The sequence below is a fragment of the Sus scrofa genome, chromosome 1, assembly GCF_000003025.6.
Source record: "Sus scrofa isolate TJ Tabasco breed Duroc chromosome 1, Sscrofa11.1, whole genome shotgun sequence".
NCBI lineage: Eukaryota > Metazoa > Chordata > Mammalia > Artiodactyla > Suidae > Sus > Sus scrofa.
The window spans coordinates 152,686,033-152,703,895 of record NC_010443.5 but is presented as its reverse complement, the minus strand read 5'-3'; the positions used below and the strand labels follow the sequence as shown (position 1 = coordinate 152,703,895).

Here is a 17,863-nt window from a genome sequence, read left to right as displayed (position 1 = left end):
GTTTTCCTCAGGAAAAAACATTTTTAGTGTTCCCAAATATACAGCTACCTCCTGCCTTCATCCCCATCACTTCCAAGCAGACAAAAAAATATCCACAGGACTTAAAGAACCAATAACATGGGATGTATGTTTCACTCAACCAGCATAAACCAAAAAAAAAGTAAAACTTGTGTATTATGTATTTTTATTTTCACAAGTTAATCAACTACTTAAAATGTATATATTTAGAGAATAAAAGTCATTATTTATTTCAAATCTTTCTTTACCTTGCAAAATGCAAAATGTGTGGATTTGAACTGTGGTTCAAGCCTCTTCGCTGTTTGACTTTGGATAAGTTTCTAAAGCACACTAAACCTCAGCTTCCTCATTGTAAAACTGGGAGAGAAGCAAATAACTACCACTAAGGGATGGACAAAGGATAAAATGGGTTGTTGTGAGGAGTGCATGGAATAATGGCACAAAACCAAGCATAGCAGCAAAGCACAGCAATCATGATAACTGTTTGATTACTTAGAGTCTGCTGGATATTAGCCATTTTGTTATTGTTCTTCATCACTCTTGATTAAAATCACAACTACATTCCAGTATATACTGCAGAACATCTTCACAAATTTACCCCACACATTTGAGAAAAAAGGTAAATCCAAGAAATCTTTGAGGATTTTTTTTAGTTTTGTTCTATTTTGCTTTTTAAGAAAAAGAAAATACTGCCAAGGTAAGAATCCAGTGATGGATGTATTTGGGCTTTTAACATGTTTCATAGCTCAAGTAAAAATTAAATAGGAAGAGTGAACAACTAAAAGCAACTTAAAAAATTTCTAAAAAGCAAAAGCCAAAGACTTTTTTATTCCAGTCCATTCATGCCAGTCCATCTTCTCTAACTTACTACAGGTACATTGTTTTCTCAGCACTTACCTTTAAAACAGCCACACATAGTGGAAGCCTGTGCAATAAAAGGCCAGAAATGGAAGGGGATACTCTATCTGAACAGTGCTCCATGGCACCCACATAAGAGATAATAAAGACCTTACTAAGTTCTTAGGAAGCTGTATCCCAAAAGATAAGTTAGTACAGATTTTAACATAGAAAGTGAAAAAAAAAGAAAAAGAAAAAAAATGAGAGCCCTAGAAAACAGATAAAACAAACACCAATTATGTAAAAAGAACTATGACTTCAAGGACAACCAACCTGTTTTTAAGAGGGGAACAGCGGATTCCAGGATGGAGATGCAGAACTGAGGCAGGCTAAGCTGCTGGAATCGCAGCTCCAGGGCATCCTCAGCTTCCAGCCCTGGCAGGCCCAGATGCACCACGTCCAAAGGTGAATGGACAGACACCCTTGAGTTGACATGAGCATGACTGCTACTTCCACTGTGAAGCACACAAATAATAATAACCTTTGAGCATGGAAACAGCCCACAAACAGACTTACTGCATATCTGCTGCCTGACATATTAGAAGCCTCATACTGTATTACTCCAAGGAACAATTCTGATCAATAAATTCTCACAAATTTATGTGAATAAATTCCATAAAGGTGGCTCAAAACTGTAAATGAAACTAAAAATGCATTTATAATTTGCTTTTCAAGTTGATGTTCTCTAAATGTGTCAACCTTCCTATAGTAGCAATCAGCATTAGCACTGATGACCAATCCACGTCTAAAGGAAAGCAGATTTATAGCAAAGTTCCATAACTTTCAAGGGCAAAACAAAATACTTCATATGGTTTCCTAGACTTTCTGTGATTTTCACCAAATGTTCTAAGTAAGCCAATGTTAGCAACTGAAGAATGCTAGAAAATGCCAGAAAAACATGATGAGAAATGGATTACTTTATTTAGTACGTTCAACATCACATGATTTTAAAAATGCAGCCAAAAATGGAACATCTCATCTTTCTTACTTTCCTTATAAAAAGAATTTTACCTTTGGTATAAAGGGGTGGGTTGGGGATAAAAGCTCTATAGAAAGGCTTAAACACATTTACAAAGCACCTCAAAATGTTGACTTTCGATGTTATCCACAATTGAAGATGCACTGATCTACTGAAAATGTAAAACCCTCCAAATTTAATGCATTTTGTCATTCCTTCAATTCCAACATACCAAGCATCCCAAAATATGGAAAAGAGCTGGGCCTCTCTAAAACTCTGAAGGGGCCCAGGAGGAAGTTCACTCAGGGGTGAAATTTACAAGCATGTGGCACATTAGATACAGCTCAAAGAATGAGGAAGAGTGAAGAGAGAAACCATGCCTGATCAACCCCAGCTACCTGTAAAGATGAGGAGCACAGTCTCCCATCCTGTCCAAACCCCTCCCCTGTGCTTTACAAACTGTATATACTGGAGTTACGCTCATAGCCTTGCCAAAACTCAGGTATTTCTATAAAATGATGATAATAATGCCAATCCTATTACAGGATTGTTATGAGGAGGACTACAAGAGACAAAACACTGAAGCACTTGGCCTACACCAAGCACATGCCAAGCATGAGTCAATGCCAGCCTGGGGCAGCAGTAGCTCTGTCACAAGAGGATAATCAAGCCAACAGGTGCTACTCTTACCAAGCACTTAGCAGAATACACTAAAGAAAAGACTAAGGGGTTTTTAAGATGCTTGTAGCCTAAGGATGAGGTAACATACAAATACCATGCCAATCCCTTTAAGAAAACTTGATATACAAAAATCTTTCTTTCCACAAATAAGTAAAATACCATAAACTGTCTACCTTGACAGCCACTTTGCTTCATAGATTCTCTAATAATTCCCTTTAATAGTAAATACTGATGCATTTAAATTATGATTAAACTTACAAAAATTAGTTTAAAATATTATCAAAATGCATCGAGTATTTAAAGCTATGCTTTTAAACTAGATCACATTCCATTTGTGGCTAATTAAAACATGTTACTGAGTCAGAATCACCATTCTTTTTTTAATGAAATAGAAAGGAACAGAAAATAAAGTTTACTGTGTAACACATGGAATCAGAGTACTATTTTTAAACACTTTGTTTTAGTGGATACACACATTCATAAACATGCACACATACACAAAGTATATATGTCTGTGTACTGAGTTGCAACATAATATTTATTTCTTACTGGGGGTCATGGTCAAAAAAGTATGAAAGTCTCTGGTTTAACACAAGGCAAATACCCATATTAATGTTTCAAACAAAAAGACAAAAGAGAAAAATAACGATCTCCCTCTAAAATTAAAACACACATACAAGTTAACCCAGCTCTTCTAGTCACCTGGAAGACACTGCATCCCAATCCTGGCCATCTCCTCTGGGTCGCTGGCCTGTGCGTCCAACCACAGAAGGCCGAGGGCTACTGCTTCCAGGAGAAGGATTCTGGGAATGATGAGTAACTCTTGCTTCATGACAATAAGACAGAGAAGAATTTTGGGAAACTGTATCTGGGGGGAAAAAATTATTCCTTCATAAAGACAGGTTACTGATTATGTAGTATTTGTCATTCTTCCAAAAAAAACTTAAAATTAAGACAGTAGAAATGTTTCTATGAGGCAAAAGAAAAGGTCAACCTTTTCTGCAACTACTGCCTTAGTACATTAATTATGTACTGACCTGATCACATGGAATCTTCTAGCCAACACTGTTCACCAAGAGACCAAATACTCCAATTCTCCTACTTAAAACCCTCTGAGAAGCCCTAGCTCAAACCACATGCAAAAATTAACTCAAAATGGATCAATAATCCAAATATAAGTTAAAACCATAAAATTCTTAGTAGAAAACATAGGGATGAATCCTCATGACCTTGGATTTGGCAGTGAATTATGCAATACCAAAAACGAAGAAAACATAGATAAATTAGACATCATCAAATTTAAAACTGTCATGCATCAAAGGACATTATCAAGAATGTGCCAAGCTACAGAATGGTAAAAATATTTGCAAATCATATACCTGCTAAGGATTTAGTACCTAGGATATGTAAATTATGCCTAAAACTCAACCATTAAAAAAAAAAAATCTGCTGAACATCTCAATTTTAAAATGGACGAAAAGCTTTTATAGACATTTCTCTAAAGATATATGAATGGCCAATAACACATGAAAAGTCACTAGAGAATCACTAGTCATAAACAGGAGTCATTAGGGAAATGCGAATCAACACCACAATGAGATACCACCTCACATCTACAAGGACAAGTATGATTTTTGAAAAAAGAAAAAAGTGTTGGAGAGGATGTGGAGAAACTGGAAGCCTCATGCATTGCTGGTGGAAATGTAAAACAGTGCGGCCACAGTGGAAAACTTTTTGGTGGTTCCTCTGAAAGATAAACACTGAATTAACATATGACCCAGCAGTTCTACTCTTGTATTTATAGCCTAAAGAACTGAAACAGGGGCTTGAATAGATGTGCTAATGTTCACTAAAACACTACGCATAACAGCCAAAAGGTAACAACAAACACCATATCCATTAACAGATAAATGAATAAATAAAATGTTGTTTATACATACAATGGAATATTATTCAGCCATAAAAATGAAGTTCTGACACATGCTACACCACGAATGAACCTTGAAAACATGCTAAGTTAAATAAGCCAGCCAAATAATGTATGATTCCACTTACATGAGGTACCAAGACAGAAAACAGATTAGAGATTTTCAGGGCTGCAGAGGGAAGGGGAAATGGAAGTACTGCTTAATGGTTAGAGAATTTCTATTTAGGATGATGAAGAAGGTTTGGAAACAGATGATGGTGATGACTGCACAACAGTGTGACTATAATTGATGCCACAAAACTGCATGTTCAAAAATATAATGACATTTTGTTATATATATTTTAACATTATTTCTTTAAAAAAAAAAAAAAGCAGGTAAAATAGAGGCATTTGCAGAGGGAAGAACAGTAACAAAGTTCTCTAAGAACTTCTCACTGCACTTCAAAAAACCCATAAAATCCCTACCAAGATTTGCACGTCCCCAAACACTCTGGCACAAACTACCTCTCTGACCTCACCATGCTCTGCTCTCTGTACCCCATTTACTGCACTCCACTCACACAGCCTGATTCCTATTCCTCACATAGGGCACCCTCATGCCTGATGGTCTGAGCTTCCTAGACACTCATTCTGCAACTCTGCAAGGGGATGGTTCCTTCTCATCCTTCAGGTCACCTCCTCTCAGAGGCCTTCCCACCCGTCCTACCCACGTAAGCCATGTCCCCAGTCACAATGTCACATGGCCCTTCTTATTCCCTTCCAGCATGTTTAATTTGGAAACGTGTTTGTTTCCTACCTGTTCCACCTTCTACAATATCAAGTCATAAAAACTGGGACCTCATCTATTTTGCTCAGTGTTATACCCCCTAGACTACATTATTGGTTGGCATATAGTAGGTGATAAATATTTATTTAAGACGTGAATAAGTTTTCCCATTTATCCACTATTTTTATCAACATTGTAACTCTTACTGATTAAAAATGGGGTACTCACAAGCTCTCAAGAACATTGTTAAGGAAATCACATACCCCCAAGATCCATAATAAAGCTACTATAAATATTCAAGAACCACAGGATCAGTAAAACTGTTAATAGGGCTTAACTATGAAGCACAAGGACAAATCACTGCAATTTTATATTCAACTTTCAAAGTGCAGAGAAATCCCAAACTGTAAATGCTGTCTTTTAAAAGGCCAGCCTAGTACTCTCTTTGGCCATTAGGTGGTGCTTTCTCCCTGAAAAGTCTGGCACTGCCTCCCTTACAAGCTACATGAAAACATTTTTCATAAAATACAAATAGGTATCTTTTCAAACCAAACATTAATACAACATATAACTTGCTAAAATGGCCAAAGTCCCACATGAATAGTTGGACCCAGAACCCTGGTCCTTAGCTCCCAACAATACTCTGCATGTATGGGAGAAAAACACTTGCAAATGTCTCTTATTAAAAAAAAGATGAGGGGATCATGCTTCTATCATTCACTATAATTTGATTTTGCTTGGGAATGGGGAGTTTACGTTGTGAAAATGTATTATACACAATAAGCCCCAATAATAAGTATAATGGAGAGTTCTCGGAAGAATCACAAATACCACCAGTGACCAATGAATAAATAAACATAAATACCTTGTTTACTAGAGAAAAAACTTGGATCTCGGTGAAAGTTAAGTCTGTTTCTTAAATACACGCACAACTGCTGCAAGCAGGAAACTGACTGTAATGCCAGGCGATGTTTTCCTTCTCCTCCAAAGGCCAGTTTCAACAGAGATAAGAGGCTCTGAAATAAAGAAGAGCAATGAAAATGATCAAGAGAACAAAGTGCTCAACTTCAAAGAAGGATGTGGAGCTCAAGTGAGGTTAAATGAATAATCAAAGGAATTAAAATAAGTTGCCAAATATTCATCAGATATAAGAAACACAAATGGGCAAAAATAACTTAGTATAATGCAAGATGGGTGAAATTTAAAAAGATAACTTAGTATAATGCAAGATGGATCAAATTTAAAAAGAGAAAATTTAGTAGTTCCCATCATGGCTCAGGTGTAATGAACCCGACTAGGATCCATGAGCATGCGGGTCCAATCCCTGGCCTCACTCAGTGAGTTAAGGATCTGGCATTGCCATGAGCTGTGGTGTAGGTAACAGACATGGCTCAGATCTGGCATTGCTGTGGCTGTGGTGTAGGCCACCAGCTGTAGCTCGATTCGAACCCTAGCCTGGGAACCTCTATACGCCACGAGTGTGACCCTAAAAAGCTAAAATAAATAAATAAATAAACAAAAAGATAAAACTTAAAACCAATAGTCAGTGTTCCTCATATCTAAGCTCTGTTAGCTGAGGACTATCCTGAAGAGCACAGGGATTATTCCCCATTCAGGACATCAAGTTACATGGCACTTTTTAAACACTATGGCAAGCCTTCTTCAGCTCAAATAGCTAAATCATTCTGCATGCTTTGATAATTAATAGCATTTCCTCTGCTATCACTCACAGTTGGGTCAGTATGTAATAATAGTTGCCACTCCCCAGCACCCATCTCAGCCCTGTAACTCCGAAACGCAGGTGCTGGGCCTTACCAGATGCTGTGCGTGTGCCACCATTCCATCCCTGGACCCCCATCTCTCTACTAGACAGGTATGCAATAAACTACATTGCAAAGAATCCATCTACAATGCTCACCACCACCATACTTCCACAGATTAGAGCACTATGCCTTAAACACCTACATCCTCAAAGAGTGATGCTATTCTTACTATTAAGAAGGGTCTCTGCTGCCCAACCTCAGTTTCCCAAGTCTATTCTCCCCTTTAAGTGATCCATAAATGTTAGTAAGGTTGAGGTGGTCAAACTGGACTGCATATATCAAACAAGATTACCTACTATCAGAAGAATGACCACTATCCAAGTAAGAGAATAAGTGATCTAAATAACCAAATACTTCATTATTTAAATATGATACTGCAAATTTCCTTCCCATGGACTCCTACTTTGCAAAATGTGTTTCATTGCAAAAATTTCTCTATTTCAAAATATGAAACTATTACAGAGGAAACGCACCTGAACAATTTTTGGCCTTTGAAGGAAAATCTCAGCAGGAAAATCTTGCATGATAACATCTTTCAATAGTTCACAGGTATTCCAGATTAAAGTGTGGTTACTACTTCTTAAAGAGCTATAAAATATACACAATAGAGTATTATTTATTTTTAAAAAGAGTTTACCAGATTCTAAGTAACCTCGTTGCATAATGACCCTATTCACAATCCTTCAGGTCTCAGCCAAGACATCACTTCCCCTGGGAAGACTGCCCAGATCGCCACTCTAATCAATGAACAACCCTGAGGTAGGTGTTCTTTCATGTGCCCATAATTCGTGCCAGTGTAACTGCCTGTTGACTCTCTAGCCCCACAAGACCCTCAGCCCAGCTCCAGTCCACATTCACTATCTCCTCCTTAGCAACTACCTCAGAACTGACAGATCAAAACCACCACCCCTCTGTCCCAGGTACATGCTACCCCTTCCATATGTTGTTCCAAGAGAATTTACTGACGCCTTGGAAATGCCATCATTAAAATTCATTTAATAGCATCCACCTGTATCTGGCCCTGACTCTAGAAATGGGTCTTTATTTTTCAGATTCTCAATAGAAAAAGGCAAACAATTCATTTCTTGTGGCATCCACTGAAATTAAGTTTCAGCAAAAAGTGAAATTAGACATTAAAACACTCTCCAAACTTCTAGATATCAGCTATCTACTTTGGGGCGTTAACAACCAAATAAAATCCACTACATAAGATTAGATCATTGGTCCTCAACCTTCACGGACCAGAGCCCATGTTTTGAAATGTATTGTCTACTAAAAAGACTATTTATATTTAATTTTTCCATTTTTTATCCACCAAGGGCTTAAGCAATGGCCACAAATCTGGTCAACAAGAGATTTTACCAAGGAAGGCACAGGATTCCAAGCACAAAAAAGAAACTTGATGTGAAGCCTGATTAAAGGCAAATGGAAATTTTCTGGCTTGCTTTTTGAAATAGCGAAAATCATTCACATATTCCCATTACTACCTATTACAGCCACTTAGTATCTTTCTTCCTGGTAAAAATATAGAATAATTACTCTCAGATTTAATGGCTATAAATACCAAAAGCCAAAATACCTGAAATATCTCAGGCACAGTACCTTTCATTAGAGGAGAGAACATGCCTATCAGCTGTTGTCAGGGGGAGCCAAGGGAAGGTAGAAAACTTCAGGCACTTCACGGTCGGATTTGCTGCTAATGGAAGAGCAAAACTTAAGGCATCTAAGGAGACAATGTTGACAGATTCACAACGTAAGAGTAAGGCCTCACCTTTAAGACAAGTTTAAGTTACAGCTTAGAGTACCCTAAACTATTACCAAAAAGATCAGCTGAAATTTGTTGCCTCTGATTAAATGACATAGCTCTGTTTTCATAATTAAACAGAACTCACGGATTATAATTAGGGGAAGGGCATTAAATACAAACCAATATTAAATGACATTTAGAGTATCAATTAAATTTTCTGTGTTACTGTGTGGCTGATCAGAACATAGTGCTTAAACAAAAAAGGAACTGGCATTTGGAGATCTCTAATTTTGAAATTAAAAGCAATATAAGCATAATCACAGAATATATTTAATTAATCATGTTCAAACATACTAAATGTGTCAGATGTTTAAACCTCTTTGAAAATGACTTCAAGACCATAAGTTAAAGATCAAATGTCAGCGTTCAAACAAGATTAAAAAAAAATCCAAGAAACCAAAGCAGTTTTCAGCTACCTTCCTTCAAATTATTTTTATGCAGATCTTATAGTGTATGAGTTAAGGTGGCAATACATAAGCCCTTCCAAATGGCAAACAATCTTTCTGCCAAATGCTTTGAAAAGAGCATAGAATTGTTAAATTCTGAAAACAGTATTATTAAATTCCCAAAGCACAGTTGCCTCTTTCAAAAGTGCCATCATAAAAGCAAGGTTTACTGTCTAAGGAAAAAGCAGGAAGAGGGTGGAGGGAAAGACAGGCTTATACTGCACACATAAATATGTGCGCAAAATAAGCCAGTCATACCATCAATCCACAAACAGGTACTCACATGAAGATGTGTCACCATCTCAATCTTCCTGAATGTTTCCAACGGCTTCACTCAAATACACCCCACCCATCCCAGGCCCAGAATCACTCCCTTCTGGTGTCTCTCCTTGCCACTCAACTAAGCCTCAGCCACAAACATGAAGAGCTACCATCTTAAAACCAAAGCTCTCCATTAGCCTGACAAAACTTTTCCAGAAAGGAAAGGTAGAGTATTTGAACAGCTGAACAAATTTTCTGTTCTTTCTTATGCTATACTCAAAGAGTTTCTACAAAATCTTTTTTATCATAGACGGCTTCCAAACTGAGTAAAACTGAATACCTGACATCTACAGACAGTCCCTTGGAAACAACCTTTTCCAGCATGCAGGCAATAAAATGGGATATACATGCTTACTTAACCATGCCCTTAGTTAGCCAGTATAAAGGTTCTATCCTTTCTGAGTCCCAGTAGCCTCATCAGTATAATGGGGATATTAATATTGGTCTCACTGGGACTCCATGAGGATTCATTCAAAAAATACATACTGAGAGCCTGATATATTTCTGGCATTATTCCACACACCCACACTGGATAAAGCAATGTTTGCAGCTGTTATTAAGGTTTTTTTTTTAACTTTTATTGAACTATGTCACTAAGTTTATAATGAAGGAGACAATCAAGAAGTAAATACATAGTTAGCAAATACACACAGGAAGAAAAGCGAATATAGATAAAAAGTTATCACTGGCTAGAGTCCTCAGGAAGAGCTCTTTGAGAAGGTGGCTTGTGATATGAGCAAAGACCAGACACAGTCAGACACAAAAAGACCTGGATGAGGTTTCCAGGAGAGGCTCTAACTCAGAACTCTTTAGTCAGGTGGATGTTGGGATAAAGATAAATGAAGAAACAAAGATGACCTGAGTCTTTGTCTGAGCCACTGGATGGTCAGGACTGCTTAGTGAGCTGGAGAATAAAGAGGTGCCATATACAGTGCATAGTACAGATCCTGACAGACTGCCCCGCTCAACCAGCACCACGTGCCAGGGCCACCATGACCACTTGCCTGGACATCTGCTCAAGGCAGATTAACACCAAGTTTTACTACTTAAACTCTCTCTCTCTCCTAATCTAATTTGAAGAAACAAACATTCAGTTTGCTGCCGAAACATTCAAGTTTGACTATGATATGCCTTCACAACAATGAGGAAAAGGACATTAATTTCCAATTTATTGTCATCAAGACCTATTTCCCTACAGATACCCACCCACGGGTTGTGGAGGCACTTCCAGCTGGAAACTACTCTTGTCTTGAGGAAAATATCCTGTTAAGATTTCAGGCTGTTGTGGCAATTCTGAAAAGAAAATATATATTTCTGTGTTATGATAAATTATTTCCTGAAAGTGAAAACTTGCTGTTTTAAAATACTAATGTTTTCTAAAGTTTCTGAATCGTTTTAAAAATTAGAAAAATAACCCAGTCTTGTTTCTCTGAATAGTCTGTCCTTCTAAAGAGGAAGAAATGTGAGTGCTGAGTCAATTTCTAATTGATGATTCCCCCCTCTTTCTTTTACTGTTAATTACAATTATTTGTTAGAATGAAAACATCAACAATATAAAGAAGCTATTACAAAGTTATTTATCCAAGGACTGCTCATCTCTGCTTCTTAGTCCATCTCTCTCGTCTCTTACTCTATGTGGCTCCTGATCACTTCAATTTCCATTAATGTGTTTTAAGAAAAAGTTGTCAAAAGCAAGAGTCAGACTCTATTTTTCAATACCTCTGACAATTCCCTATCACACATGACTACAAATTTAGCAGTTCAGCTTTGACGAGACTCAGAATGATGAAAAGACTAAAACTAAATTCTATAATTTCCTCTTTGAAGGTTTCATGCTAGTGGTTCCTAATACTAATACAGGTAACTAAAAATTAGCCCTAGACCATACCTCTAATCTTACCTGCAAGGAAGTAAGTGGAAAATTCATGATTTAAGATTCTTCTTTACTTGTTATAGCTTAGACAGAAATTGTAAACTATTTTGTTAAAAGTCACAGTCACACAAGAACTCAGTAAATGGCAGCGGCTACTGCTGTTCTTGTTAATAGCAAGACTCACATCACAGCAGTGGCAATACAGCGCTGGTACAGAGAAAAACAGGGTCTAACTGACTTTTTTCTACTTTTTCTTCTACTTAACATACTTTTTTCTACTTTTACTCATCAATCACATAAATTTTTTGAGCATTTTTTTTCTTTGAATCAATTCAAATGCTCTCTATGAGCAAGGCACTACACTGGACATCAAATAACAAGAACAACAAGTAACAGTGGCAGCCAAGAGTCTGTGCTTAACATATGCCAGGCCCTATGCTGAGCACTATTCAGTCACTGCCACACTTAACCCTCATAAAAATTCTCTAAGATGTTCTTGTTTATTGTCCCAATTTTTGGATAAGAAAAATAAAGCCTGGAGGGATTAAGCACCTTAGCCAAGGTCACACAACTAGAGGCCAAACTAGGACTTAAATCCAAGACTCTTTGATTCTGAGTTTAGCCAGTATATCTGTATAGTTCATTTTGACTGGTCTCCATAACAAAATCATGAGCTAGGGCAGACAGCATCACACCCCGAGTGAAGAACACAGACAAAAAATGCAGGTATAAAACCTTTAGAACAGCATCTGGCACAGAGTAATGAGTGCTCAATGAAATCATATTATTGTTTAAAAAAAAAATCTTTCAAACTAGTCTCAAAAGAAGAAAATCACTTGCATCTTTAGGCCCCTTAACCAAAAAAGCAAAAATATACATGTACCCTCCTCTCTATAACATTAGAGGAAGGGAATTAAGGTCAAATTCACGTAAGTTAACTCAAAAAAAGGGGGAGCGCTCTTTTTTCCTTTTTTTTTTTTTTTTTTTTCCTTTAAGGTCCCTTTCCTTAGAATTAACCATTAGAACCAATATATTTATATTTTAAGAGACTAATTAACTGATTTCATCAGACGATTTCAAAGAGTTACCAGTTTGACTGGTTTGATCAGATGCAGAATACAGTTCAGGAACTTCTGAAGGAAGAACAAAAAGTCCATCCAGAATGCCATCAATTTCAGCCTGCAGATCCGGCTCCACATTAGAACGAAGTTTTGATAAGAATTCAACTGCACCAAGATCAACCAAATGCTGGACTGCTGGGGAATACTGAAATAAGAGGAGAGCCTTGAAAATAACTATAAATATAAAAATCTTTAGACTTTATCTTACAGCAATCAAAATAGGACATTATTTTTGGTACACCAGATGTTCCTTTTTTAAAACAATAAATCTTTCAGTGATGTACATAAATTATAAACAAATATAAAACATTAGATAACACTTATGAGAGAAAAACCCAGACAGTGAACACTAGAAATGCACACTATCAATTCCTACATTTATTTATTAAATTGATTACTTCTCTCCACTGATTCACCCCATCCTCTCCTTCCTCCAACCAGTCAAAGGATGCCAAAGTAATAATCCCCTACAACTGCAAAAGGATTTACAGTTTGGAGAAGTTAAACTAGCACTTTGATATTTGATCCTGACAACTAGCTACTGTCAAGTCAGACTAAGAAACATAAATCTTAAAAAAAAAAAAAAAAAGATATGGGAAAAACAATTTAACATACTTATGCTGTTTGTTATCGTGGTCTGTAACATCACCTTTAAATGTGTTCTCTTTTAGACATATACATCTACTTTTTAACATGTAAATAACAGTAAATAAGGGAAAACAAAATGACAAATATTAACCTCCAAAGATGGTCCCAAAAGTCAGAATATACCTGGATTCAGAAGCTGGGTACAGTACAGACAATGTGAGATTCAGTATCACAAGTTAAAGGAGGACGAGCATTATATACACAAAGGAATAAAATTCGACATCTTCAGTTGTTTCTTTAAGTTTAATCATTTAAATTTTCAACTACTGCTACAATTAAGTGACCACAAAACATTCACTCGTTTAAATTTCAAAATGATCCTACCTTAACCAATCTGTTCAACAGGCTCAGAACCTCTTCTTTCATTGGAACAGACGGGAAATTGAACCATTCCAGCAAATGGAGGAAAAGTAGCCTCTCCTGAACTAGATCAGCACAACAAATTAAGTTGTGCTCAACTTTGCAGAGAATATTCCTAAGGGCGCGTTCCCTGATCTCGGCCAGCTGATGACCTGTCAAAGAAGTACAGCACAGAGCTAATTTTCCGACTCCAAAGAGGTGCCCACAGGGGATTTACCCTAAAACTGTGTTATTTACGCTGCGGGCGAAAGCAGGATTAAGAAAGGAAGAAAAAGAAAAAAAAAAAAAAAAAACACGCAGGCCGCAGGTGCCTTCAGGACGAGAACTAAAGAGTTTAAAACAAAGTCTGAGATGTGTCCCCAGGAGACGGGGAGCCGTTGCGGGGTGGCCGGGCCTTGGCACCGTGACTCGGCCATTCTCAGCAAACGGCCAGGACAGTAGGGCGACCCGGGTGAGGGGCAACTCAGATTGTTACCGAGTTTCCTGATGAGCCCGGTCAGGACCATCTCGTCCCGCTCAATCAGCCGCCGCCGGAGAATTAAACTGCCGCGCCACAACGTCAGTTTAATTACTGTCCCCCCAGAAACCCGGCCAGATGGAAGACGGGTTCCGCAATTCCTGAGCGAAGGAGACAGGGAGTGAGAAGCATTCCGTAAGCTGTTCCCAGCACCCGCGCCCCCAAAGAAGCTTACGGCCTCTCTGTAATTACTACTTCGTAGTTCCTAGACAGTGGTGTGGATTGTTAAGAAATGGAAAGAATGAAGAAGCAAGCAGCGATAGAACCAGCTTTGGCCGCAGTGCGCGTCGGGAGTTGTAGTCTTCGCTTGTTCGTGCTCCGCTCCCGGAATTCCGGACCCGCCACCGTGCCCGCCAGCCTGGGGTTCCGGCGTCCTCGCTTCTATGCGAGGGGTTTATGACTCTGCCAGTCTGACTTCTCAGCTCCCAGAACTTTACAATTTAGAATGCGGACTTTTGTTAGGATTACCCATCCCAGCCCACGCCTGCCTCCCTGCGTTACTAAATGACTTAACCTCTTCAACTGTAAAACGAACCTGCAAAATCAAGCAGTGACCTTGGATACCTGGTTTCAAAGTAAACAGGACGCAATAGAAATAAAGGCTAGCTGGGGGGGAAGTGGGGGGAGGGGTACACAGAAGAGAAAAAAGGCGACTGTAGAAAGAAAAAGGGATTGGTAGGGGGGTTAATTCCTATTTGAATGCCTCTAAAGTTGACTTCTGCACTGTGATCGAGCTGAACTAATAGGGAAAAAAAATCTAAGCAATGGTTAACAGCAAAGACAACAAAACTAAATATATAAAATGACTTGCATTTTAGAAAATATTTTATCTCACTGATCTTTTCAATTTCCCTGGACAAGGGATGTCGAGGCAGCAATTCTCATTCCTATTTTGCAAAAAAAAAAAAAGGAGGGGGTGATTGGGAGTGAGGAGGAACTTAAAATCGGAGAAGTACCTGGCTCACTATCACATCAACAAATAACTGACTGATTAAGTTTGTTTCTTTGTCCCATTCTTAGAACCTTGCCACCTCTACAAGTCTGTAGATAGAGAGTGGTGACATTTGAGCTGGACCTTGGGGGATAAGTAGGAGTTTATTTGCCAGGCAAAGAAATAGTATAAGGGAATTTCTGCCAGAGAAAACAGTACATGCAAAGGCAAGAATTCAGAGTGAGTCTGTCGAAGTCAGGGAAAGTGAAAAAGTCTATGTGACCAGATTACCTCTGGGAGAAAGAGAAGAGGGGCAACTGGCATGCTGGCTATTTCCCCATTTGGTCCTCCAGGGACTTCTCCCCACTCTGCTAGCCTCTGCCGGTAACTGACCTCTACAGATGAAAAGGCTGCACCAGCAAAGCACCCTGGCCCTCCAGCATCCAACTGGCTGTGGTAAATAGAGACACCAGGAGGAAATGAGAGGAAGAAATGAGAGTGTGTATATTTAACCAAGATTCAGCTAGCCCACACCTAAACCTGCCTGGCCAAGATTGTAACAGTGGCTGCATTCCATAGGGCAATAGCTCCTGCTGAATGGTGTGTCAAAGGTACTGAAAAACAGAAACTGTAGAAGGAGGCATTTGCACTAACTGATAAGTATCTGTAGTTGTCCAGCCATGACGGTTTAAGTTGTGTATTTGAAGTGTCAAGGTCAAAATACACAAAGCGGTATGAAGAAATGAGAGAATTAATTTTTTCAGTGATATTTCTAAGATGAACAGTCTTGGATGATAGGAAATTGGGGATGTTGGTGGGTAAGGGATGGGAGAAAAATAACTTCAAGCAAGCATTTTTTAAGTAGAATAGGAGGTCAGACTATGAAGTGGTATCGATTATGTTGCTTTTCTAACATTTGCTGTTATTATTGAGCAGATGTTACCTTTATAATTAGACAAAAATTATTGTCTTGCCTATTACATTCAAAACAATTATCATTCTCCTGTTAGACTGAGTATTAGTTTGCCAGTTTTTCCTCAAAGTATCAACTGTCAATTTATTAATTCTACTGTTTAAAAAAAAACATATTCTAATGTATTAACTGTACTTTTATTTAGTATCAGTTACTTTCTCCTTCTTTGGGTTTGTTTCGCTGTTCCTTTTCTAACTTTTTAAGCTAAGAGTTACTTTATTTCAATTCTTTCTTAGTTATAGTGAATTTTAAGTCCATGAATCTGCATCTAAAAAAAGCTCTAGTCATATATCATGAATTTAGATTTGTAATATTCTAACTATTATTATTTTCAACAATCCTGAAACTACTGTTTCCTTTTTCTCCCAAGATCTGTTTAGAAGGTTGATTTTTAATTGCCTTCTTTGTTGTATACTTTCATTATTAATTTCTACTTTTATTGTATCCCCATCAGCAACCCAGGCTTTTGTAATTATGAACTTTAAGATCAAATATTTTAAGTGATGCCTGAGTACTTGAAAAAATGGCCAATAGATATCTGTGTGTAGATGTGTGAAGAACCATATGTGTATTATCTTTGTAATTTTCTATGTGTACTTAAAATAGTTTTTGTCATATATACTTAAGTGCTCACATAGTAAATACACATTGAATTTTACATGATGGTAAATGACAGCCGTTCACTGGTGATACATATATGGATCAGGGAAGGGGTGAAGGTAGAGATCTTTTCTGGTGATGATTTTTCTTAGGAGAGAAAGAAATGCTTTTTTTTTTTTTTTTTTCTTTTCTGGAAGAAGCATGCATGCAGTTTTGCTCTTCCTTACAATTTGGACATGAATTTCAATACTTGGGGTTATGTATAGCAGGTCTGTAAGTTGTGATCCTGTGCATTTATTCCAGTTACTTGACTCACTTAAAATATCTGGCTCATAGCCGTATAAGCTAACCAAACTGTTGCACCGAGCACACACTTTGGAGCCAGACAGGCAGAGATTTAAAACCAGCTTTGCCACCTTAATTGCATAATTGTGGGTAAGCTTATGGTCGCAAGTGACAAAACTCTAACCCAAACAAGTAAGCAAAAATGAGTTACTATCTCACTCTAGAAAAGGATCTAGCCTCAGAGACTCAAAAATATCACTGTTCTTTTTCTCAGTCTCTTGGCTTTTTTTCTCTCAATGTATTTGCCTCTCTCATTCTCTTATATTACAAGAAAAATTCCAAAATTGTAGGGAAAGAGAGGATTGTGATCCAGACATTCATCTTTTCATGCAGAAACTCTAGAAGAAAAAGAAAACTTCTCTCTCAACATCTGGATGTAAAATCCATGATAAGTACTCCATCAGAATCATTGTTATGAGGTTACCTGATCCTAGATTACACTCTGAACAGGGCATGATATCATAACAGGATACTCAGCTAGAGTCACAAGGAGGTGGGCAGAAGACTTCCACTAAGGAAAGGGTATTATTAACAAAAAATAGTGTTAAAGGATTGGCAGGTAGGAGAGAAAACCTGATGCCTCTATGACCTTTAAGTCTCAGGCGTTTACAAGTAGAAACTGGGGTTAAAAGTAGTAACCTCTAATAAGACTGAAGACCAAAGGAGATAACCCAGAGAAAGCACTTATTCAAGGACCTCCATAATAGGTACTTATGACTAATAATTAATTAATTAATTAATTAATTAATTATTATTTATTATTTTAAAAAATAATTATAGAGATTTCCCTTCATGGCTCAGCAGTTAACGAACCCATCTAGGATCCATGAGGATATAGGTTCCATCCCTAG

General features: G+C 37.7%; 1 protein-coding gene across 12 annotated transcripts in view; it reads right to left on the bottom strand.

Moving 5' to 3' along the window:
* Nucleotides 1-15,591, bottom strand: part of RTTN (rotatin) — a 145,665-nt gene extending 130,074 nt beyond the window's left edge. For 2 of the 12 annotated variants that reach the window (XM_021099267.1, XM_021099276.1), the window contains exons 1-9: nt 14,122-15,348; nt 13,611-13,798; nt 12,606-12,783; nt 10,851-10,937; nt 8,673-8,766; nt 7,544-7,658; nt 6,113-6,263; nt 3,257-3,422; nt 1,189-1,370 (exon numbers count right to left, since the gene is read on the bottom strand). In XM_021099267.1, coding sequence (XP_020954926.1) covers nt 1,189-1,370; nt 3,257-3,422; nt 6,113-6,263; nt 7,544-7,658; nt 8,673-8,766; nt 10,851-10,937; nt 12,606-12,783; nt 13,611-13,798; nt 14,122-14,152 — 1,192 coding nt within the window. In that variant the 5' untranslated portion in view covers nt 14,153-15,348. Of the gene's footprint in view, nt 1-1,188; nt 1,371-3,256; nt 3,423-6,112; nt 6,264-7,543; nt 7,659-8,672; nt 8,767-10,850; nt 10,938-12,575; nt 12,784-13,610; nt 13,799-14,121; nt 15,351-15,385 lie in introns of those variants that run through there. The other 10 variants (XM_021099245.1, XM_021099277.1, XM_021099282.1 and 7 more) reach the window with 10 other exon arrangements.